The following is a 23,925-nucleotide window of genomic DNA, read 5'->3' as shown; positions in this document are numbered from 1 at the left end:
TACATCCAGGTAGAGATGTTCAAATGATTTTGAAATGGAAAGACAAAACTGGGTTTGGGTACAGATTTGGATATCATTGATATATAAGTGATATTTTAAACTGTATGAGTCGATGAGATCATCTAAGAAGTATATGTAAAGTGAGAAGAAAGACAGAACTATAATGAATGTGATTTATGAATGAAAAAGATTGTGGTGATAATTTAGAGGCAGAATTGACTGAACTTAATGAGTGATTAGGCATGAGGATGAACAACAGTGGAAGAAACAAGCATAATAAATATCAGCATTAAGGAACTAACTGAGGAAGAGGACCCAGGAAAGAAAAATAATCAGAGACACAGGATGGAGAGAGAGAGACTAAAATTAGTCTTTATTTTATCCTGTTTTTAGTTCTAATTAGGTGAGTACACATTGATCTCAGTTCTCCAAGAGCTTTTACATAGTGAAGGAGGCACTATTTTATTCATTTATGAATCTCCAACACCAAGCACAGTGCCTGACATTTAATATCCCTACAATAAATATTTGTTGAATGAAATAAAATTGAAATTAGAACTCCATTCCTTTTTATTTTGTTTGCTTATTTCTGGAGTGTGCAGCATGTCTTGCCACTGATATTTTAAGTTCATAGCAAAAAAAAATCATTTCAATGTGTCCTAGGCTTGATCCCCTTCCAACCCAACCCCCAGGACAATAGTTTTCATTATAACCTTCTGTCTTTGCCATTCTGGATGGAATTCTGTGCACAGAAGTTATATACATATATGGGTATATCTATGTAACAAATCGCAGCACAGGAGCCCCCTGGGCTCCCTCAGGCTCTGGTATGACATATTTGAGCCATATAAATTCAGCTTCTCCTCTGGCATCTGTTAGCCGACTCACTTGCAACTCCACCTCAGCAGTGGTCTCTCAGTCCTCTCAAAGCAGGGAAGGAGTACTGTGTGCTGAGAGACCATGGCAAAGAATCCTCCAGAGAACTGTGAGGACTGTCACATCCTAAATGTAAGTTGATTCATATTTTTTCCCTTTTGAGCAGAAGCATGGTTTGGTAGATTTATCGAATTGCAATGTGAACATTAGAAAGTGAAATCAAAGGAGACTTTGAATTATGGCTTGCTATTTTGAGGATTATTGTGTATTGTTCCATTCTCTCTGTTCTTTGCTTAGGCAGAAGCTTTTAAATCCAAGAAGATATGTAAATCACTTAAGATTTGCGGACTGGTGATCGGTATCTTGGCCCTAACTCTGATTGTCCTGTTTTGGGGGAGCAAGCACTTCTGGTCAGAAGCACCCAAGAAAGTAAGTAAAGTAAATGTATGTCACTATCCAGTGCTTCTGTACTGAGTTGATTAAAATTAACCAGTGGTTGACGTGTAAATTACTCTGAAAATGAAAAAATCATTAAGTCCTTTTTGTGTTTATTTTCTGGTGTGAAAAAGTGAATCAAGATTTTGCTCTCTTTTATTTTTCTAATAATTTTGTTAGGGGTAAAATTGTCTTCTGCATTTTAGTTAGTAATGATAAGATGTAGGTTTGCCCATTCTTTTATAATACTTTGGCTTTAAGGAGTTAAGTCTCCTCCAAGAAGCAAATTTTTTACTGTTAGGAAAAAAAATATTTTCCATCTTTCTTTCAATTATCTGGGCAGAAACTGATGGAAAAGTAATTATACCACCACATAAGGACAAACCACCAGAAATGGCAGCAAAGAATTTTCAGGGATTATGTTTCTGACTTAATGCATCTGTTGTGAGGACAGACAACAAGCTCCTTTTTTATAAGAAGCGATTTGTATACGTGAGTTTGCATTTATTTATGATTAAAAAGCTAGAGCTTTTCAGCTTCTCACAAGCCACAATCTTCACTGCCCCACTGAGATAGTAATGCCAGAAAGTAGAAGCAAGTAACACCAAGTCATTAATCACAGATATCTCAGAAAGCTTGCAATATTGGGGTCATTCAGTAAAGATTGTTTGACCATTGTACTTTGTATTAGTGCACTTTAGTGTTTTTGTTATATTGGGACTCACAAATGGACCAATTTAGATGTGACCCCAATAAAACCAGAGTCTTTTCATGCTAACAATTTCCATTTGAAAGAGAATTAATAAATATACAAACTATAAGATATAAAGATGTTTCTCTGGTTTTGCCATCTTTTCTCTCTGTGTGTGGGTTATTGTTGTTGCTACTGCTGCTATTGCTGTTGTTAATTTGTTGTCATGAGATGATCACTTATATTTGGTAACAGATGTTAAGGAAGAAAAGGCAGAGTTCCAGGAGGGAGAATGAGACAAGAAGAAAATGAGCTGGCATGGACCACTAGGAGCCAAAGGAGTGATAGGAGCAGAGAGAAAAGAATATGAGTAAATGGGGAAGGAGAAGCACAGGGGAAAATAGAAAATAAATTGTGGCTAAGTGTCCCCCCAGAAAAGAGAAAAGTAAAGCATAGCTACCTTCAGATTCTACACCTTTGCCTACCATTTATTCTCAAAAGATGCCTTATCAAGTTTAAGTAGGAGGGAGAGCAAACCAGCCTACTTTATTTGTTTGCATTTTTATTTACACCTTGTTCCAGAAAAGATTTCAGGAATCACTCAATGCCTATAGTTATCCTCTTTTCCTTCCCTCTCCACACACACACACATACACACACACACACACACACGCACACCACACACACACACACACACACACACACTGCTTCTGAACTATTACTGCTTAGATGCCTTTCTAGAGAAGCCACCTGTGTTCAGACTAGCAGGATGCACAAAGCAATCAAGGTTAGGAAGGAAATAGCAAATGAATGAGAGTGCCAAAATGAATTCTGATATAATTTTGGTGCCACTTAACTAATTCTCAAGGTGACATGCTGCCCCGTAAATTGAATCTTGGATCCTTTCAAAAAGTATACATGAGTTAGAGGATAAAAAACTTTTTTGTTCTCCATGGCTATAATGTACTTAACTGGATGTAGTAGGAAACCAATCCCTTTGACCATCCATACACACCTGCCGAAATAGGGGGCTAGATGGCGTTTCTTGTTTTATTGTAGCCATTGGTACTGCAAATGCTATTCTTAAAGAATTTATGTGTTTTTCTAAACTTATAGTACTATTTGCCTCCGTGCAGCTATAAATGACTAGTAGGGTTCCTGGTCTCCTCTACTTCCCTATTACATCATCTTTGCTTCTCATTCCAGGTTTTTTCGTAATGAATGCTAAAGACAAATTCTGAAATTCTTAAACCAAATGTAAAACTTGCTCAATGTATACCTAGAAAAGGTAGGATATGCTACTGTACAAAGTTCATAAAAAAAATCCAAGTCTTTCATGAAGTAATCCATCTTGGGATGTGATTGTCAGCAAAGGAATTCTCAGAAATGAACAAAGCTATTTTGAAGCAATACAGATAAAAGACAATAGATGTCTCCTAGGGCAAGTTTTTCCACTATAAACAAAGGTTGTTTGTTTTCCATTCCAATGGGGAGTTTCAATTTATTGTTTTTGATATCTAAGTCCTGGCTTTCACCAGAGATCAGTTTAAGTCCTTTGTAAACTAGGAGACCAGGTGGATATATAAACTATAAGATGCTTTACTCAATCCACTATTACCTTCAAAGTCTGAGAAAAGAAACCCAAGAGACCATCCATGTTCCCAATGGCTAAGACTCAGAATAAGCCCCTGCCTCCAAGTGTATTTAGGAATCCTGGGAATCAATGAGTAATCAGATTAGTCTGGAAGAAGATTCCCAGAGAAAAAGGATCCAGGTACCTTGCACAAATTTAAGACTCCCCTTAAGAGTATGGTCTAGGGGCTGGGGATATAGCTCAGTTGGTAGAGTGCTTGCCTTGCATGCACAAGGCCCTGGGTTCAATCCCCAGCATCACACACACACACACACACACACACACCAAAAAAAAAAACTTAGTTTCTTCTTTGGAGCTGGGGTTGTAACTCAGTGGCAGAGTGCTTGCCTGGCATGTATGAGGCACTGGGTTCAAAACACCATATAAAATAAATAAATAAAATAAAGGTCCATTGAAACTGAAAAGTACTCTTAAAAAAGAGTATAATATAGCAAGAAATAATAGAAGATTTTAACCCAAGCTCTTCATTACTTTCTTTGATAAGCCTATGGGACTCCTGGGGGACTACGGGGCCCTTGGTAGAGAGAACTATTGATGCTATTGTGCTTATTGATGGCAGTGATTTTCTTTGTTGTCCTGGGCTTCCTCCAAGTTCTTAGTGTTTGCTCCTCCAGCCTCCACCACATCTCCTTTTTATTTTGTTTTACAACATGTGTTTATAATAAACAGTGTTTATTTAACATCCCACATCTGCTGTTGACATTTCCATTCTAGTAAGTCCTTCCCTCCCTCCTATATTGGTGTGTACAAAATATCCAGATTTCTGATACCAGAGGGAAAGGAAGCCATGTTTGCCTCCACACATACTTCAAGAATGCATTTTCTGTGTCTGTGCACATGGGCACACACACCCGAGAGAGAAAGAAATCAAAATAAAATGGAACAAGGAAGACTAACTCTGGGTGAGCTGTTGTACTTCCTTCTAGGCTCCAGGCCCCCTGAGCCACAGCATGCATAGGAGCTACTTGAGCTGAAGGTCAGCCAGGTCCATCAGGCTCTGTACTCAGCTTTCTTATCCCAGCAGAAGAGACCTATTCAGTCCCAGCAATTTTGAAACAGCATCACATTAAGGTTTCACTCCCAGACAGTGACTGCCCTGGGATCCTTAAAGCATATTCACAAGAGAAACATTCTTGGTTTTAAAAGCTCCTGGTGTTCCCCATTTAACTTAAAACATTTAGAAGCCAACACCCTGGATAATGAATGCAACATGGAGAAAACAAATTAGAAAAAGGCCAGGTCATATATCAACAGTTTATAAACATAGCACAGATTTTGTACTCTTTTCCTCAAATTATTTGTGGAATGAGGCAGAAGAATGATAAATTAAATAAATGAAATGGGGTCCTTCCTGCCATGCACAGGAACTGCCTGGTGACTTCAGAGCTAATTGATTGCATCAGGCCCACACAGGTATCAACATATTCCTGAGGATGTTCCTTCAACTTCTACATGCTACCAGTATAAAATGAGAAGTGAGGTGGATAGGCCGGCATTCTTCTGCCCTCCTCATCCCCACTTCAACTGAAGATGACCATTAAAACAGTCTCACCCAGGATTTCAAACCCAGTTTTATTGGGCTGAAAATCTTTTGGTCAGAAGTACTTTCTTGTCAAGTCTGGTCAAGTTTTCTTTGTGTCTGTTTTTCTAGTATCAGCATTAGCCCAAGACCAACTTCCTTCACTCATCTCTAGACACACAAGGGAGACAACTTTCCTGCCTAGATTTCTCAGGCTTTCATATACAACAGTTTGGTGGGTGAAATGTGGGACTGGAAAAACATTTATTCTCTCAAGGAAAAAGTTGGAGATGTATCTGGAATCTCTATAGCAGAGTAACTGAGCTTCACCAGATGGTGCCACATCAGCATTTTATAAAAGACGACTTTGTTTTATTTTCTTTTCCTCTTAAAGCATTGCAAGATCCAAGTCCACCCTTATACAACTCCCACTGGGCTAGCTACTCTTACTCTGGGCTATTCAGGGGCAGTTCTCACCAAATACATGAAGGCAGACCAGGGCTATGATGGCCACATTGTTACTCCTTCATCCTCCTAAGATAGCATTTGCTGAGTACCTTACATAGCACCAGCAAAAAGAACCCAAGCCTTCAAAGGAACTGTCTTTGAGTGGCTGAGAGTGGAAATGGAGCTGTAGGAGGAAGTAGTTCAGGTGATTAACAGGTAGTTACAGTCCAATGATCAACCTGCCAGTTAGAGCCCAAATATAAGCAGAACTGATTCTGCCAACAATTGAACATTGCAGCTAGAGAGGGATGAGGGATAGAGATAGCAATTGAGCCTTCAGAGGCATATAGTAACTTGCCCAAAGTCACACAGTGTATAGATATGACAGCTCAATTAGGACTAGAAACTGGTCTGGGGATTCTTTTCACTATTTTTCAGCTGCATTGAAGATTTAGAGGTGGGATTGTGGGCAAGGGAAAACTTCCCAGCTAACACAATTTGTAGATGAAATAAATGGCTATTTCTTGTTGAAAAAGAGGAATGTCTGGTTGCTTATGCCAATTTTTTTCAGGGCTCATGATCGAAGATGCAGAAGTCCAACTTTGCTTGAGAAACAATCTGTCTGCTCTGTTTTGGTATAGAAATACCCAGAGGCCTTTTAATTCCTACAGGCTTGATCAGTAATAATATGGTACAATGCCTTTCCTTCCCTTCCTTCCATACTAACACTTGCTAGCCAGATATTCTGAGCATGTATTTCACCTTTGGAGAGTGTACTTCATAAACAGACAGTAAAGGATGAAGGTGGAGAGAAAAGCAACTAGATTAATCACAGGCTTCAAAAAACAAACCTAAGCCAAATTCCCTCAAATCCCTGTCAGGACAGGCTAAAGCTATTTGCCCCCAAAACATATCCATCACACTGAGGTTCAAGGCAGCGTTAGTCTTCATAAAAAGCTTTCTTTTCTTATCTCAGAGACTGTTACAAACAAAGGCGGGAAAACTGTTATAGGGGGATGTTAGGGCTCATTTGCTGCCTGAATGGAGGATTTAACTTGACAAAGGACAGAATTCCTGGGAAAGGAAGAGAAATTGGTTTGTTTCTCCTCCATGTGGTCTCAGACTTCCTGAGTTTAACCACATATCTCCTTGTTTCACTTCTGGTTCATATTCTACTCTATTGTATTCCTTGTCCCATTTTAACATCTTGGACCTTATAGTTAAGCCAGCCTTAATGTATGGATGGAGTGTGAGCCCATTTGAGTTGTTATGGAAAGATACCTTTGCTCCCAAACATCTCCTATTCCTGGTGCCATCATGCCTAAAATCCTTCAATAGTACTTCATTCCTTTGAGGGAAGTATTGAACTCAGTTTTAAATAAATATCCTTTGCTAATGTCTAAATGAGAAATCATATGTCAGATTGATTTTTGTCTCTTACACAAGGCACCTGAAACATCATGAGATTCTTGGATGTCTAGACAGGAGATAAAGGGACAGATGGAGATATGAAGAGCATGGTAAAAGACTATGAGGGTACAGAGTAAACAGGATATGAAAAGACACCACAAAAGAGAAGCACCAAAGATTAACTTTCCCTCTTTGCCAATTTGGCAGGGCCTTAGTCATCATATGCTATCCTTGCTCTGTCCTTCCTGGAATAAAACTGAATTCAGAGCCGAGTCTGAAATGTGCTGCTTGTGCCCACTCACATCTCTCCCAGGCCAGCCACCCTGTCTTTATTTTAGTTTACTTCTGGAGAGGACAGAATCATCTATTTCTTCATATCCAGAAGGACCCTCAACCCCCGAGCCAGGGAGCTTAGTAGAGAGCAAAGTACTTCTGATGCCAAAGGCATGAGCTCAGTCTTCATATGGGCCAGTGAAGCTTACATAGCCATTACCAAGCAGTGTGCTCCACAGGGACCCAAGCGAGACAGTATGTCTGGATTTGCTCAAACCCATCCCTACTCAGTCCAAAGTGAGTCACCGGCATCATCTTCCTAGACAAAGGACAGTCTGTTCCAAAAGGACACCTTTGATAGTGGAATTCCATCTGGGTGAATACATAGCTCCCACTCCTACCCCCCACCAGGGATTCACACACAAATGAAGTCATTCCCATCCCACTCTACCTAACAACCTACCATTACTAACATAAAATCAACAAAGTCGTTGATGGATACAATCAGGATGGCCCCTTTCTCTCTCACCAAAACAAAACAAAATAACAATGAAAAAAATCTCTTTGCAGGAATGTTGAAAATAATCAAGATTTGCTGAGTTTCACAGTTTCCAATAGTTTTCTTCTAGCAAGGTGTCCAAGTAAAGTGCATTGCCAACAGTGCAGGAAAACTCATTCCACTGAAGTACACTGAAATTTTAAATGTCACCAGTATGGTTCCATAGTCTTCTAGTAATGATTGAAAATACAGTTCATATTTTCTCTTTTGCCCAGGTAGGCAGCAGTCCAACATCCCCTAGTCTCTAACCTAATTTTTCCATGTGATAATCCATCAGTGGTGCTACTGATGAAACAAACACCCCACCCCAGCCCCCAATGGCTAGTGGTGTCAACATTTGTCTCAACAATGGATAGTATTTCTAATGAAATGACCCCCTGTTGGGAGACCTGACAAGGCTGAATCTGAAGTGGATGCCTCTCTCCTCTGCTTAGGTCAGGCCAACTGAGAGTTCAATTTGTTGCCATAGGTAGAAGTTTCTCTTCTCCAGCTAGCTGCAAAGCTGGAACTGAGGACAAATTTATAAGAAGAAGCAAATAACAAGCCTAAAGGAATTTGCTACCTGTCACAAACCAGGCCAGACTTCCTGAGTTAACTCTGCAGTTGCTAGAGGGTTCTAAATAGTGTTCCCCTTCCCTTTTAAAATGATCTCTTAAAAGACCTTGCCAATGTTCAAAATCTTTCTTTAGGAAGATTAGAATATTCCATTGGTGTGGAATACTTATTCAACAAATACTTAACTGCCAACCATGTCCAAGTCACTGCTGAGCTACAAAGAGGTAAATGACATTGCCTCTGTTTTTTCTATTCAGCAGCCACATTAGACTTTTCACGCTTGAAGTAACACTTGTTTCTACAAATCTTTCCAACTTGTTTTTCTACTTGAGTTGGGGAAAATTTGACCAGGTTAAACTAACATGCTGTCACAGACATCAGCAGACACTAAAACACAACCTAAACTAGTAGAAAATCTATGGGGCTGCCACTGGGAACTGTATTATTAGAAAGTAGCGCCGGCTCTGTGGATGATTTGCATTTTCAGGTTTTTAGTTTTCCAATTTTTTTTGTAAGGACAAATGAATATTAAGAAATATCAGACAAAGGCCTCCTAACAACAGGAAGAAGATAGACTTCCAAATTACACCATTAGATCAGGCCTGATTTGTGACAGGTAGCAAACTCCTTTAGACTTGTCGTTTCTACCTAGAAATATGTCCTAGGTTGTAAGTTCTGCATTTTCTCCTAAACTAGAATACTTTATGGGAATAGACCTCTTGGTCTTTAGAAAAAGAATTGTCTCTTTCAGATAGAAGAAGGAAGTCTATAGTTTTGTTTTAGCCACTCAAGAAAGAACGGATAAGAATCCTTCCCAAGGGACTCTTCTCATGAGAGTCCCTATTATTTAATGCATTGTACTCGACACAGCTACTGATTATATATATATAGAATAATCTAGAGAACTTGAAAACAGTGGAATAGGTTTGGAAAATAGGACTCAGGACTAAACTAAATGAGTTTGGTAAGCCTATAAAATAGAAGGCTGTGGGAAGACAATAAACATTTCCTGGAATTTAAAAGGCAAAAGGAAGGAAACAAGGACAGGATAAGACTGTTACCTAAAATACTGGCCAATAAAAGTATCTATGCATTCTATAAAGGACAGGCCCAAAGTTGAGGCAATATTAAAGCCCTGGGGATAGAGAATAATGCCTAACCACACTAAATGTGTTCAAATCTCTATCTTGGCCAAAGTGAATTTCATGGTTGGGAAAGGAGATCACAGAGAACTTGGAAAAGGAAGTGGTAGCTTAAAGATCCAGCATAGGTTTTAGGTGATCCCTCGGCTTAACACAAGGGGAAAATACTTTACAAGCTGGTTTGCAGAATATCATTTGCTTTTTAGTCGAGGCTGCCAAGAAAACTGTTGGAATTCTTAGTAATTAGCTCAGCAACTTGGCTTGAATACAAAATACTGGCTCTGAAGGGATCCCCATGCCAACCCTAGTGCCAAAAAGCACCTCTCTTTAATCTCAAGTTTCAGAGAATTCCCAACAGCAAGCTGCTGAGATGGCACCTCACTACAAAGGCTCTGGAAAGAGAAGGTGTCCCAGATATTACCCAATTAAAGTATCTTATGAAGGGATGCACCAAGTATCTTAGAGCTTATTTTCCTTTGCTTTCCCAGACCTATGACATGGAACACACTTTCTACAGCAATGGAGAGAAGAGGAAGATTTACATGGAAATTGATCCTATGACCAGAACTGAAATATTCAGAAGTGGAAATGGCACTGATGAAACATTGGAAGTACATGACTTTAAAAATGTAAGTTGGATATTTGAGCCCTAAGGCTTCCACTTAAAATATTAGAGTAATTGAGTCAATTAATTTTCATATAAGTTACAAGACAACATTTTCCTTTGAATTCATGTTGTGCTAGTCTGCAGCACTGAGACGATGGAACTCATTATTTGTAGCTATATCAGGAAATTTTATTATTGTTTTGTTGTCTTATAGGGATACACTGGCATCTACTTTGTAGGTCTCCAAAAATGCTTTATCAAAACTCAGATTAAAGTGATTCCTGAATTTTCTGAACCAGAAGAAGAAATAGATGAGGTACGTAAGAATAATAAGAGTGGTAGTAAAAGGTATCATTTACTGAGTGCTGATTATGTGACAAATGTACTAAATACTGTACTCTCATTTGATTCTCGAATAACCCTATAGATAGGCACAATTATTGTTATTCTCATTTTTTGATATAGAAAATTAAATTCAGAAACAAAAAGTGAATTGCCCAAGGTCATATAGCCAGTAAGTAACTTGAAATCAGACCTCTCAAAAAACTAAAGTTCATACTTTTTGATGCAACACTATATTTTTACAACTGACTACTCATCAACATTATATATACTTGCTCCCAAACAAATCATTTCTAGTAAAAAGGATGAGCCAGAGGAACAAAAGCAATCTTGCCTAAGGTAAAGCATTTTTTAAAAATAATTACCAAAACCACCTGGAATCCTTGCAACTTCTTTTTTTATGTATTTATTTTTTAGTTGTACTCAATACCTTTATTTTGTTTATTTATTTTTATGTGGTGCTGAGGATCGAACCCAGTGCCTCACACATGCTAGGCAAGCGCTCTACTGCTGGGCCACAACCCCTGCCCCTTGCAACTTCTTTCATAAATGTTTGTTTATATTTTAAATATTTCAGTGTATTCACCTCACTGCTTTATGCTTGGCAACTGATAAATTAATCCACATCATTTATTATCATTCTTTACTAGGAAAAGCTAAAAGCAAAGAAGACAAGAATATCAGTGTAATAAGAATTCTCTGGAAACACTACTGAGTTAGGGTGAGGGACCCTAGAATTCTGGTATAATCAATGAATTGCCCTGAAAGCCTAATGGGAGATGAATCATTGCTGCATAAAATACAATGACCATTATCACCCTTGAGGCTTTTTATATTTTCCTGGTATCCTACCTATAATTACAATATGTGGCTATGAGTGGGGGGATAAAGGAAAGCTTCAGCTAAGGTCATATTGTGATAGCACACCCCTACTACAGCAAGAAAAACAACCCAAGCATTTGTTTCATCTTATTTGATTCACTTTGGTTTAGAGTTTAACTGGCAAATCAAAAATGAGATTATGGTAATGACACAGTGACATCTCTATATTATCATAAAAACCTCTCTCTTTCTTCCCTGTCTCCTCTTTTTTTTGTCAATTTTCTCCCACCTAACTATCTTCATCTTAATTCTCACCTACTCATTAATCTTTTTCTTTTCCTTTTCTTTTTTGGGAGATGATGGGGACATTTTTTCCTTTTCCTGACTCAAGTCTTGAAGCCTACTACTGGTCTTCTCTTGGACAGAGAAATTACAAACTTTGTTGTTACAATTTCCAAGAAAAACTATCCCCAAAGATAATGATGCTCTGTTACCGAAGTCTATGTTAGTGACAGACTTTGTAGGGTTGTTTTTTTTTTTTTTTAATATTTATGTTTTAGTTGTAGTTGGACACAAAACCTTTATTTTATTTATTTATATGTGGTGCTGAGGATCGAACCCAGAGCCTCACATGTGCTAGGCCAGCACTCTACCACTGAGCCACAACCCCAGCCCCTAGATTTTTTTAAAAATAAACTTAAGTTAGATGTTTCTTAGGAACAGAACAAGTTTTAGACTATCAGGAATGACTATAGGAGGCAATGATAAGATGAAATGAGAATCAATAGGATTAAAAAGCAATATGCAATATCATATGATGATTTTTACCAAATAAGACTTGGAGCATGGCACCTAGCAATGAGAGCCTGAAGTGATATAATAGATTTATTTTTCCAAAAGAGATAAAGCCAAAGGCCCATAATTTCTCATTTTGGCCCTCATTTATTCTTTAGTTAAGTTTGCTGAATTTTAAAACAACACATGTATTCATCTCATAATAGCAAAATCACTGTGTCTTCAAAAATTCTACTTTTTATATTGACACACATTTTTAAGAAACAGATTTTTGGTCCTAAAAGACAAAACAACCTCTTATTCTGTACTTTCCTCACCACTTATATCCATGGTGTGTGCATGTAAAACATACAGAGCAGGTATATAAATAGCCCTTATTTTGCTAACAAAGCTAGTCAGCATATCAACCCTCATTTTATACAGTCCCTTTTAATGCATCCCAAGGTCTTCACAGAGTCAAGGGCAAAATAGCCAGGACATGAAAATTGTGAATAGCTTGGGTAAAAATTACACCAAGGGATATTTCAGAGAATAAACAAAAATTGTAAAGCTAGAAATAAACAAAATAGAAAAGAAAAAAAGCCTTATTAAGAGTGCCCAGTGGGGGCAGGGTATGTTAAAGCCTTAATGACAAGAAAGAACTAGATATATAAGAAAACTATTTTTAATACTAGCAATTGAAGAGAAGGCATCATTATTAACAATATTAGAAAGGCTCCATAAAACAAAAACATTCAAGTGAGATTAGACCTAAGTATGTAGAATGAAAGGTATGAAACAGTGGTAGGGCCAATGAAGTCATAAACTGGAGACCAGACTTTAAAATATATAAAAAACATATTTTGTACTACAATGATTTACCATTAACAGACAAATCTCTGAAAACCAAAATATTAGGTTCAGTTGCTATTTAACTTATGTCACTACTTTGGATCACAGGAGTTTTTTCAGCTTCAAATCAAATCCTGTGCACAATTCTAACTGTAAGCTTAAAACACGGCAGGCACTCACAACAGCCATTTAAAAGAGAGAAAACAAATGTAAATTTCTCAGGGTTCCCCCCCAGGGGGCCCCAAGAAAATGAGGGGAAAGCCTTTCCAACTTCAAGTGAAATGATAGCAGAGAAGGCTCTTATTTCAGTGAGCAGCTTTGCTATTAGACCCAGGAAGAAAGGATTAGTTGTTAATTCCTCCAAGGGCACCTATTGTATGCAATGACACATAGCTAGTTCACCAGCATCCCTAATATTGGAATTGTTATTCAGACTCAAAACATATTGTTTTCCAATATCCTGTAACATCTCACTCATTTTATTAATTTCTCCTCCAATTCCTACCCTGAACAATTACTTTCAGAATGAAGAAATTACCACAACTTTCTTTGAACAGTCAGTGATTTGGGTCCCAGCAGAAAAGCCAATTGAAAACCGAGACTTTCTAAAAAATTCCAAAATTCTGGAGATTTGTGATAATGTAACTATGTATTGGATCAATCCCACTCTAATAGCAGGTATGTAACCCTATCCCCACCCCCTCCTACTTCTCCTCCCAAAGATGATAACAGGTTCATGTTTTCAGCACTGAGTGACTACAATTCTAGGAAAACAAATGATTGGCTTGTATCTCCTTGGATGAAATCGTATATGCTGACTGCCAGTGAGGCGGGAATTTTTCACAGCCAAGTGATAAATCAGATAAATTAATGCTGACAGGCTTTTAAGTATCTCAGCAAAGGTAATACCACTCTAATGTGACTAGGGATAGCAAAAAGCTAATCTGTCTTTCTTTGCACATCTATATTCATTGCAGCAGAGACACCACACTATTGCTCAAACCACTGTAGGTCCAATCCAAGAACACAGAGAAGAACCAAAACAATGCTCTGTTGTCTCAAGAAGGATTCTTTATGTCAAATGGTGGTATTCTCCCAAGAAGATAGGACAATCACTATAATACAAATGTCTTCATGGCTATTTTAGGAATCACTATAAAAAGTAATTGAGGGCTAGAAGTCTGGAGTGAAAAAAAAGTCCAGCCCTCAAATTCTAGTCATCCCAGAGAAGGCAAAAGTTCTTAGACAGCTTATTCTGTCCAGCTAACACAGACTTTCATCTCCCTCATTCTGAAAAACATAGATTACTATATTACTCAAGAGAAGGTGCTCTTATGGATACATGCATCTATTGGTTTCTTTGGAAATTAAAAAAATATAAGTGAATGGAATGTAGTGTCCTGGAACAGAAAACAGACATTTGTGGAAATACTGATGAAACCTGAGTAAAGTCTGTAGTTTAGCTAATAGCATTGTAGTAGTGCTAACTTCTTAGTTTTGATCATTGTATCATGATTATGTAAAATAACATTAGGAGAAACTGGGTTAAGGGTATATGGAAACTCTGTTCTATCTTTGCAACTCTTTTATAAATCCAAGATTATTTTTGAATAGAAGGTTTAAAGAAATTTAAGACAGGAAAGAGAAGGGAAGAGGTAGGAAGACAGAGAATGCCAAATGAAATCAGATAGCCAAGAAATAGTTTTTGAACAATTATGTGTAAAATAATTGTGGGAGACACAGAAGTCCCTTGTCCTTAGTTTTTAATTTAGTACACTAATAAGGCAAAGCACACAATATGTTTGATGCCAAACAAGTAAAGAAGTCTGTGTGCGTGGAAATGGTGAGGTTTGTTTTGGAAAATACTCCTTAAAATATTAGCAGAAGGAGCTTGGAAAGTGGCCCATGCACGCCTAAATGATATCAATAAGAAGACAAAATGAAAATCTCTATCCACAACTACTACTCCCCTAAACACTTCTTTCGGAAACACTTGCAAAACAATTGCATCATAATCTTATATTTATTATCTTAGTTTCTGAGTTACAAGACTTTGAAGAAGATGGTGAAGATCTTCACTTTCCTACCAATGAAAAAAAGGGAACTGAACAAAATGAGCAATGGGTGGTCCCTCAAGTAAAGGTGGAGAAGACTCGTCACACCAGACAAGCAAGTGAGGAAGAACTTCCAATAAACGACTATGTGAGTTACATTCATTACTCTTTTAAACAAGAAAAAAAATCCCTCACAAAACTTAACTATCCCCCAGAGCACAATTACTGGAAGAATGATATGGTTTTAACAAATGTTTAAACAACTTAGACTCTCCAGGAGGCTCATTCAAAACCAACTTTGATCTCTATTGATACTATCTCCACAATTGGATTAAGGAACTTCTCACCAGGCCCCTCCCTATTCATAGAGTCCTCCCCTCCTTTGGGGGACCTATTCCCAGTGAACTTCACCCTCCAACACTGTCTTCTTCTTTCAGACGGAAAATGGAATCGAATTTGATCCCATGCTGGATGAGAGAGGTTATTGTTGTATTTACTGTCGTCGAGGCAACCGCTATTGCCGCCGTGTCTGTGAACCTTTACTAGGTTACTACCCATATCCATACTGCTACCAAGGAGGACGGGTCATCTGTCGTGTCATCATGCCTTGCAACTGGTGGGTGGCCCGCATGCTGGGGAGGGTCTAATAGGAATTTTTGAGTTCAAATGCTTAACCTTCTGTCAGCTAACATATAATAAATGCATGCTATTCAATAAATTTCTGCCTCTGAGGCATTTGGCTTCTGGTAGCCAAGACTCCAGAATTACTTGTAGGTAATTCCTCTCTTCATGTTCTAATAAACTTCTACATCATCATCAATGGCTTGATTGCTGCTGAACACATTGGGTAAGTGTTTTCTGAGAATACTCCTGGTTACTGAAATGGAGCACACCGGCGTAACACGGATGGCAACAACGCAAGTTTGCATTTCATCCTCAGGTTTGGGAGTAGGAAAAGGTAAAACATAAGAATTCTGACCCCATAATTTGGTGCTGCAGTTGTGACTCAGTGGTAGAGCACTCACCTAGCATGTATGAGGCACTGGGTTCAATCCTTAGCACCACATATAAATAAACAAATAAATAAAGGTTTTATGTCCATCTACAACTAAAATTTTTTAAAAACTCATAACTTATTCTAGTGTACTGAGAAAGTAGAAATGAAGAAGATAATGATAAAATGCCCCCATAAGTGATGCATAAAACATATCCTTTTGTTCATACCCCCAATGTTTAATTATCTGAACAGCATACTGTGGACTTGCTTAAGTATCTCTTAAGCTGCTGGACAGGCAGTGAGTCACAGCAGGCCAACACTAAAATATTCCAAGTGTTCAGACTCAGCAAAGGAGAAAGCTAACTTAGCAAAAAGGGTCCCAGGTTCTCTTCCTGTGAACAGGGACTCAACTTTGGACAAATTCAACATTTTATAACCTTCACGTTTGACTTCTCTTTAGATCCGTGTCTGGTTACATAACTTTCCAAGGCAATTATCTGAAAAACAGGGACCCATAAATATCATTCACAGAAACAGGCATGATAGGAAGTTATTGAGGTGAAGAATCAAATGGGATTTTCCCTCCCAAACCACAGGGAACTGGCAGTGTGCCACTTTCTTAAAGGAAGGGTAAGGCCTAGTTCCTAATCACCCCATAATTTGCTTGGGAAACAGGAAACAGACAAGAGAAAAATGAAAACAATAGTTTAGAGGGTAATGTTAACCTTGATATCCCAGGCAGGTCAAGTTTCATAATTCATGCTCTACCAATCTGTCACCACATCTAGTGTCATTTGAAGGCAGTATCCTTCATTGCTCAACTTCAAAGTTATTGTGTCATGGAAATATCTGTATGAAACTATCCATCAGAAAAGGAGTTTCAAATAAAATCCTCACCAAAATGCCCATAGGTCAGAACTTATTTTCCCCCATTTAACAGTTAAGAAAACTCATACAAACAGCTTTGCCCAAGACTAATTTAAGATTAGCCAGACATTAATTGATAGCATACATGCCATACTTGGATTACTAATTTTCACAGAATGAGAACACAATAAAGTATATCTAATAATGCATATCATTAAAGTATTTTCTTTTTTATTGAGGATGATTTAGAACACGTCATTTTGAAATACTTAGAACAGGCATTAATTTATAGTTGAAATAGAATAACTGGAGGTTATATGCACTTTGTGATGTTCTCTCCTATTGTTTCTTAATAAATTATTCATTTTAACATTTTTAAGATTTTCCAATAATTTTAAATTCCTAAGACATTCAAATTTTTAAAATTATTTTTAGTTGTCAATGGACTTTTATTTTTTATTTATTGATACATGGTGCTGAGAATCGAACCTAATGTCTCACATGTGCTAGGCAAGCGATCTGCCACTGAGCCACAATACCAACACAGACATTCAAATTTATACAGCCTATTAGTATACTAAATACACCATGCTCTGTAGGGGATAGAAATGAAGTAGAAGGTATTTCTAAAAAAAAAAAAAAAGATAACACACTCAAAATACATAAGCACAATCACAAATATAGGAACTTATACCCAACTAACTGCAGTTGTGTATGCTATGTATATGTACACACACACACACACACACACACAGGTATAGACAGTTCCCTAGCACATCTTTGGGCTCAGAGTTCCTATTAACATTCTTTTAATTCAGAAAGCATTTTTTGTTCAAATAAGATACTTCAAAAAATTTCACTATGGGAAAGTATGATCCCTTTAATGTGGCAGACCATGAGTTCAAAAGAAAGTACAAAAGGCATGTTTAAGAAGCATTTGAATCATCTTATTCTTAGGGGAAAAACAACACAGCAAACAAAAAAAGCCCAACACTAATCTGTCACTTCACCTTAGGCCTAGACCAGGCTAGAAATGTTGGAGAAGGCATGATATCCCTTCTATCATAGATTTTTGCCACTCATTTAGGTCCTGTGTAGAGACTTGTTACAACATAACTTATACTTCCCTCTGATGGACCCCATTAAAGCTAAAGCAGCCTCTCTTCTTTCTATCACTCTTCCCTGGGCCCATCACAAGGCACAACAATGAAGTAATTCTGAGCTCCCTAGCCAGATACCTGGCAGGAATTTAAATGTATCTCTGTCCTCTTCTCCAGTCTCTTGCCAAATGGTCCCAACTTGTCCTCCTAAGCCATCCTTCAATTATGATTATAGTTCAGGCCACAAACTACTTCTCAGCTGAGTTGTTACAACCTCCTCCCTGGTGAAGTCCAAGGTTATAGACTGAAGCTAACATAAATGCTTTTACACAAAGTTTATTTTTCATTTATAGATTTTATTAATGCCATTTCCTTTCCTCAGAGTCTGTAATGGCTACTTACTACATTAAGAATTAAGAATTTGAACACTCAAAACCTCCTTAATCAAAACACTCTAAACTACCACCTCATATCCTTTTACTTCTCCCACTGATCTCTCCACCCCTTTGGCTTTTTCAGACACCTTAATTTCATTCTATATTTATCTAGCCATCCCACTTCCTTTAGAATTGTCTCTAAGTAATTTAAAAATATTGTTAAAATTCCATTTTCCTCTTGCCTAAATATGATATCTAAATCTTTTCTACCTCTTTCCATGCCTGTATAAGTTAATATTGTTCAATGTGCATACCCTTTACATAGATGTTTAATCTTCAAATTCTAAAAGAAGAGAGCCCATATATGCCTTCTCCCATTTTGTTCTGTCTAGAAACTAGTATAGAATAAAATATATGGGTGGTCTTTAAATTAAAGACAGTGAGAAGAAAAAAGACAGGGGTGAAGGTAGAAGAAAAAGAGGAGGCTGTAACAGAGCACAGCTATAAAGTCCTTCAGACTATTATTATAAAAAGTTAGCCTTGAGTTCTGTTCAAATTGGAGATGAAATGTCTTATCTTACTTAAATCCATTTTTTATTCTTTATCTTTTGACAATTTCTACAAGAGTAAGGAATTTCTCTAATCCCAGAATGATCAAAAGCATCGATGATTGCCCACAGCTCAATGATCTATTTCCATTATACAAATGCAGGCTTTTGGCATTTTCATCTAAATTTTCAATGATTTTTATGTATAAAAAATAAAAAGAGGCAAGAAGCATATCTGATGTTGAATCACAAGAAATATCATATTACCTTTCAGATTATATGGGGATCTAAATTCCAATCAAGAAAAGTCAGGTGAGGCAAATCCATCCATTGCTCCCACTCAGCAAAAGGACACTGTGCATTAGTGTGCTCAGTGCCTTCCTGCACACCTAAAATGGCTCTTTGGCAGGACTAGGGACAAAGGAAATCTATTTTGAGTCTTTATATATAAGGCTCACTGTCTGGCTGAGTCCAAAACTGTCACTTTGGCTCCTAAAGTCTAACGCTGAAAGCTTACTGAGATAAATATGGACCTTCTCATTCAGGCTGTCAGGAAATGCGTGGATCTATTTTATTTATACCCTTAAAAGTGATTTCATTTTGGCTTTCTTTTTTTGAAGAAGTTTCATTCTAGGGCTTAATTTTGCTGACAGCATGCTGTTCCCTAACAAGAAAGAAAAGTGGCTACATATTAAAATCTAGGTACGAATGTACACACACACAAAAAAAAAAAAATATATTGCCCCTGCCTTTCCAAAGTCCAGCGCCAAAGTCTCTTAGGATATCTTTAATCAATTTTCATGAAAGCTACGTACCCAATGACTGCAATGATTATTAATTTAGTTCAATACTTAATTCTGTCATTTGTCACCCAGTGAGTAAATAGCCGCTTGTCTCCTTCGCTGCTTTGATATTTAGTTTCTATTTACTTTTTTTCTTCCATTCTCTTACTTCATACTCATGCTTATTGTTCTTGATGAAAGGACTCAAAAAGAGAGGAAGACTTAACTAAGGGGAATAGATCAAGGCACAGTAAATTCCTCATCCTAAACAAACAGGTAAATAAATAGTACAACAACAAAACCCCCTCAGCAACTCCATAATGTGGAGATCCCTGACAATAATATGAATAATATGAATATATTGTTTATATTTATCTTTCTCTGATTGATGCTATCATTTACCATTCTGAATTTTCCACTGACAACAGCATTTATGCTGGTCTTAACTTACTACTAAAACACAATTCAGGCTTACACCATGTCAGTCATCACTGAGCCAAGAGTAAGATGTCTGTCAAGGGCAAGAGATTGGTGTGTGGCCCCTAGCCATGATTGAGTTCCTGAAGCAGAGAATAAAAAACAGCAGTGTGTCTATCTAGAATACTACCTAGCTTATTTATTTTGCAAAGGGACCCAGGTGTCATGCCAACTCACATATTCACTGTATTCACTGAAATCCATTCTTTGAGGTGGGGATTGACCCTTATACAGCAATGTTGTTCTGTCATGTGTATCTAGCCAACCACTGTGATTTAAATTCCCCCATGTCCCCAATAACAGCTTTTGATATTTTGGTAACACTAAATCATATGCTAAAATCAGAATGGTTCATGATTGACCTTTTACATTTCCTGTTCCTCTAAATTACTTCTGAGAGTTTCTTCCTACAAAGATGTGCCAACTGAGAGCAACTGTTAAACTAATATGATCAACAAGAAATGAAGAACCTAGCACTAAATACTATGACAGCAGGTAGAAAATAATTTTTCCTCTTTGTGTCCAGTCATTTACAAAAAATCTGGCATGATAAGACCTAGACTTTGTAAACAACTAAGAAAGTATGTATTTTTTAGAGGATTCATGAGAGCAAGAATTCTTCACATATGCTTCCCAGAGACCAAAAACTCTTACAAAAAAACAATAGGGATGATTTTCTCAGAATCAGCCTATCAACTATGCTGAGAGATTGGCAAAACCTGATTTCCCAAAAATAGTTGTTTCATTGTAACCTTAGGATCAGGTTCAGCTGAATATAACAGAAAAATCACAAAATATGTATCTTAAACAAGGTAAAAAGTATGTAGTCCAAGTTGTCTGGTCAAGTGATCCATGCACCTATCTTTCTGTGTTACCATTTTCAATACTTGGTTTTCATGCTCAAGGTCACCTCATCACCTATATATTTCTAGTTCTAGCCATTATATATGAACTTCCATTTTGGCATCAGAAGGAAGCTGGATAGGACAAAAGGTATCCCTATCTTTTTAAGGGGACTTCCACTTACATATCATAAGCATGATATGACCAAATTTAGCTTCAAAAGATACTGGTATTAGTCTTTGTTCTAGATGCACTGTCACTTCAAATGTAACCAAAATTATGTTAGCAAGTAAGAAGATGAGAAGACACACTAGAGAAAGTATTCTGCAATCTTGGGAATATCTAGAAACTTGTCACAAGATCTAGAATGCCTATTAAGAAGTCATCCCGTTTTATATTAAGTTGCTTTCTCTCAAAATGCAAATATATTTCCTAGAATGTGGTAAAGCGTTAACATATTCGGACCCATTCACATATTATCTCAAACTAGTTCATGAGATTAACTTTTTCTCTGAAGAATGAAACCATAAGAGAATCAAAAACACTCATGGAAAAACAAAGGATATGTGAGGGAAAGCATCTAGAGGATCTGTGGAATCAAGATACTACACATCAAAAGGCTGATGGTGCAGGGTGCAGTGGCACACATCTGTAATCCCAGCAGCTTGGGAGGCTGAGGCAAGAGGATCACAAGCTCAAAGCCAGCCTCAGCAATTTAGCGAGGCCCTGTATCTAAATTTTTAAAAATGTTTAAAAAGGCCTGGGGATGTTGCTCAGTGGTTAAGCACCCCTGGCTTCAATTTCTGCTGCAAAAAAAAAAAAATAATAATAACTGAGTGTAGGAAGCAAATTAAAAACAATTTGCTGGCTTCATGGTTTTGCTGTAGACTGATCCCACATGTATAGATGAAACAATGGTATGGACTTGTTATAGTTGAGAGATTATCCCCAAAGATAGTATAGGACAAAGTAAACAATTCCATTTACTGCTATCTTTTACAAGGTTTTTATCTGTTTTTCATTTTTATCAGCAAAGAAGGGAAAGTGGCACTAAGAGATTTAGAACTAGTTGAGAAAAGAGAAAACCCCCATCTAAATAACCATAGCTCTTGCTCTTGTATCAAAATAGAGCATCATTTTGAAAAAAGTAAAGGGAAAAGTTTTTCTCTTTAAATTTTCTTGTTGTATTTTGTAGTAAGGCCTTTATAAAATGATATTATTCTTTAAAGAGGATTTTTGACAGTTAAATTGACTAGAAAAAGTTCATGTTCTACATTGTGTGGAATCAAAATGTGTCTAGCAGAGTAAATTTCATTATATATCATACACAGAGCAGATGTGAGAGTCTGAGTCCAGAAAAAAACAAGTTTTATTTTACTGTCACCAAGGGAAATTTCCCTTTTCTTTAAAGTAGCCAATAATCCACACTTATTTTTCTAAATCATCATCTTTTGTACCATCAGTGGATCCCATCAGTCATCCCAGTGAATATGGCTTTGGAGATATAAAAGGTTGTAACCAATTTATGGACCAATCCCAAGAGCAAAAACCTTTATATTCAGAGAAACTATGGTGACTATTTAGGCCACCAGAGAAAAAAATGAAGAAAAACATTAGTTTGAAACTTGTTCAGTCTTCAGGCCAACTAACACAAACTCCCTACAGCACATTCATTGTAGACATTAAATAAATATTATCCAACATTCCCCTATGTTTTGACCCAGTATTACATTTTGGCATCTTAAGAATGAGCCTGCTTCAAGTACTAAGAGATTGCTTCACAGAAACTCTACTTGTCTTGATATTCAGTCCACATTTTTTTTTTCACTCTAAAACTTGTTTTTACCAATGCCTACATTTTATTAGTGAACCAGTTCTTCTCTTTGAATTCATGGAAAGTTGTACAGAAAAGAGACAGTTTTTTTTTTTCATTTGAGGCCAATACTATAGTTGTCATAAATATTTTGACTTCAGGGAGCTGGAGCAGGGGAGGGAAAGCTATGTTTTAGCTTCTTTCCAAGGACCCCAAACCTGTGCCCATCCAGTTTTTTCTAAGATGATAATTAAGTGGTCTACAGGAGCAGAAAAACACCTCAGACCACAGAAAATTTAAATTTATCTTTCATCAGACATTTAAGTATTTCTGTCTAGGTGTCTAATTACACATGCCAAAACACATTATTTTCAAAAATAGAGCAACTCAACATCTCATAACTTTTCTTACACATTTCTCTACTCTTCACACCTTGTTCCAAAGTGCTCATTTGGAGAATGTGTTATTCATGAAAAAAGGGCTCTATTTCATTTCATGGAATGTCACGTCTAGGAGATCATATTTTATATGTAAAAAGTTTAGATGTGTTTCATTCTATGTAATCATTGAAAAATGATCAATCCCACCTGAGAGTCACATTCCTACCTAACAACAGAATTGGCCTTTGTCTCTTTCTATCCAACTGGGAGAATAAGATTTCCACACTAACACAGAAAATATCATCTCAGAATTTTTTGTAATACAAAGCTTAAGATCAATAGACTGACTGTGCTCCCTACTGGTAAAATCAAGAGCTACAGCCAGTATCAAAAATGTACTTGGCAAATACTTTATAGAACTAAGAATTAAACTTTTCATTGCCATGCCCAGAAGCAGAATATCTTGTAGCCTGAGTGCAAAAATCACACAAAAATTTTATTTCTTAGCTTGAGAGCAGAAGCAAATAAAGTCAGAGCAGCTCCAGGATCAAGCTGAATATGGCTTCATAAACTAGTGCCATTTGACATCATTGTCAGTATTACTAGCTACTTTCTGTGCTGGCCAAATCATATCTTAATATTCCTTGGTCTGCTGGTTCTCACTTTGTAGTCTATATCAGAAGTTCCTAGGGTGACTTCTTTTTTTTTTTTTTTTTTTTTTTTAACTGA

The 23,925-nt window shown here is 37.1% G+C and overlaps 1 protein-coding gene across 2 annotated transcripts; it reads left to right on the top strand.

Annotated features, from left to right (window-relative positions):
• Window positions 1-273: 273 nt before the first annotated feature.
• On the top strand, window positions 274-15,832 carry Tnmd (tenomodulin). 2 transcript variants are annotated; one of them, XM_015502276.2, is made up of 7 exons: window positions 274-1,008; window positions 1,174-1,305; window positions 10,050-10,190; window positions 10,383-10,484; window positions 13,483-13,636; window positions 14,994-15,160; window positions 15,450-15,832. In XM_015502276.2, the coding sequence occupies exons 1-7, from the start codon at window positions 961-963 to the stop codon at window positions 15,657-15,659; spliced, it is 954 nt and encodes a 317-aa protein (XP_015357762.1). In that variant the 5' UTR covers window positions 274-960; the 3' UTR covers window positions 15,660-15,832. The 2 variants fall into 2 exon arrangements, with proteins under 2 accessions (XP_015357762.1, XP_048653277.1); XM_048797320.1 differs by lacking the exons at window positions 274-1,008; window positions 1,174-1,305 and adding an exon at window positions 9,340-9,966.
• Window positions 15,833-23,925: the final 8,093 nt, after the last annotated feature.

Source organism: Marmota marmota, unplaced genomic scaffold (genome assembly GCF_001458135.2).
Source record: "Marmota marmota marmota unplaced genomic scaffold, marMar, whole genome shotgun sequence".
NCBI lineage: Eukaryota > Metazoa > Chordata > Mammalia > Rodentia > Sciuridae > Marmota > Marmota marmota.
The sequence above is the reverse complement of the archived record's forward strand: the minus strand, read 5'-3'. Positions and strand labels throughout refer to the sequence as shown.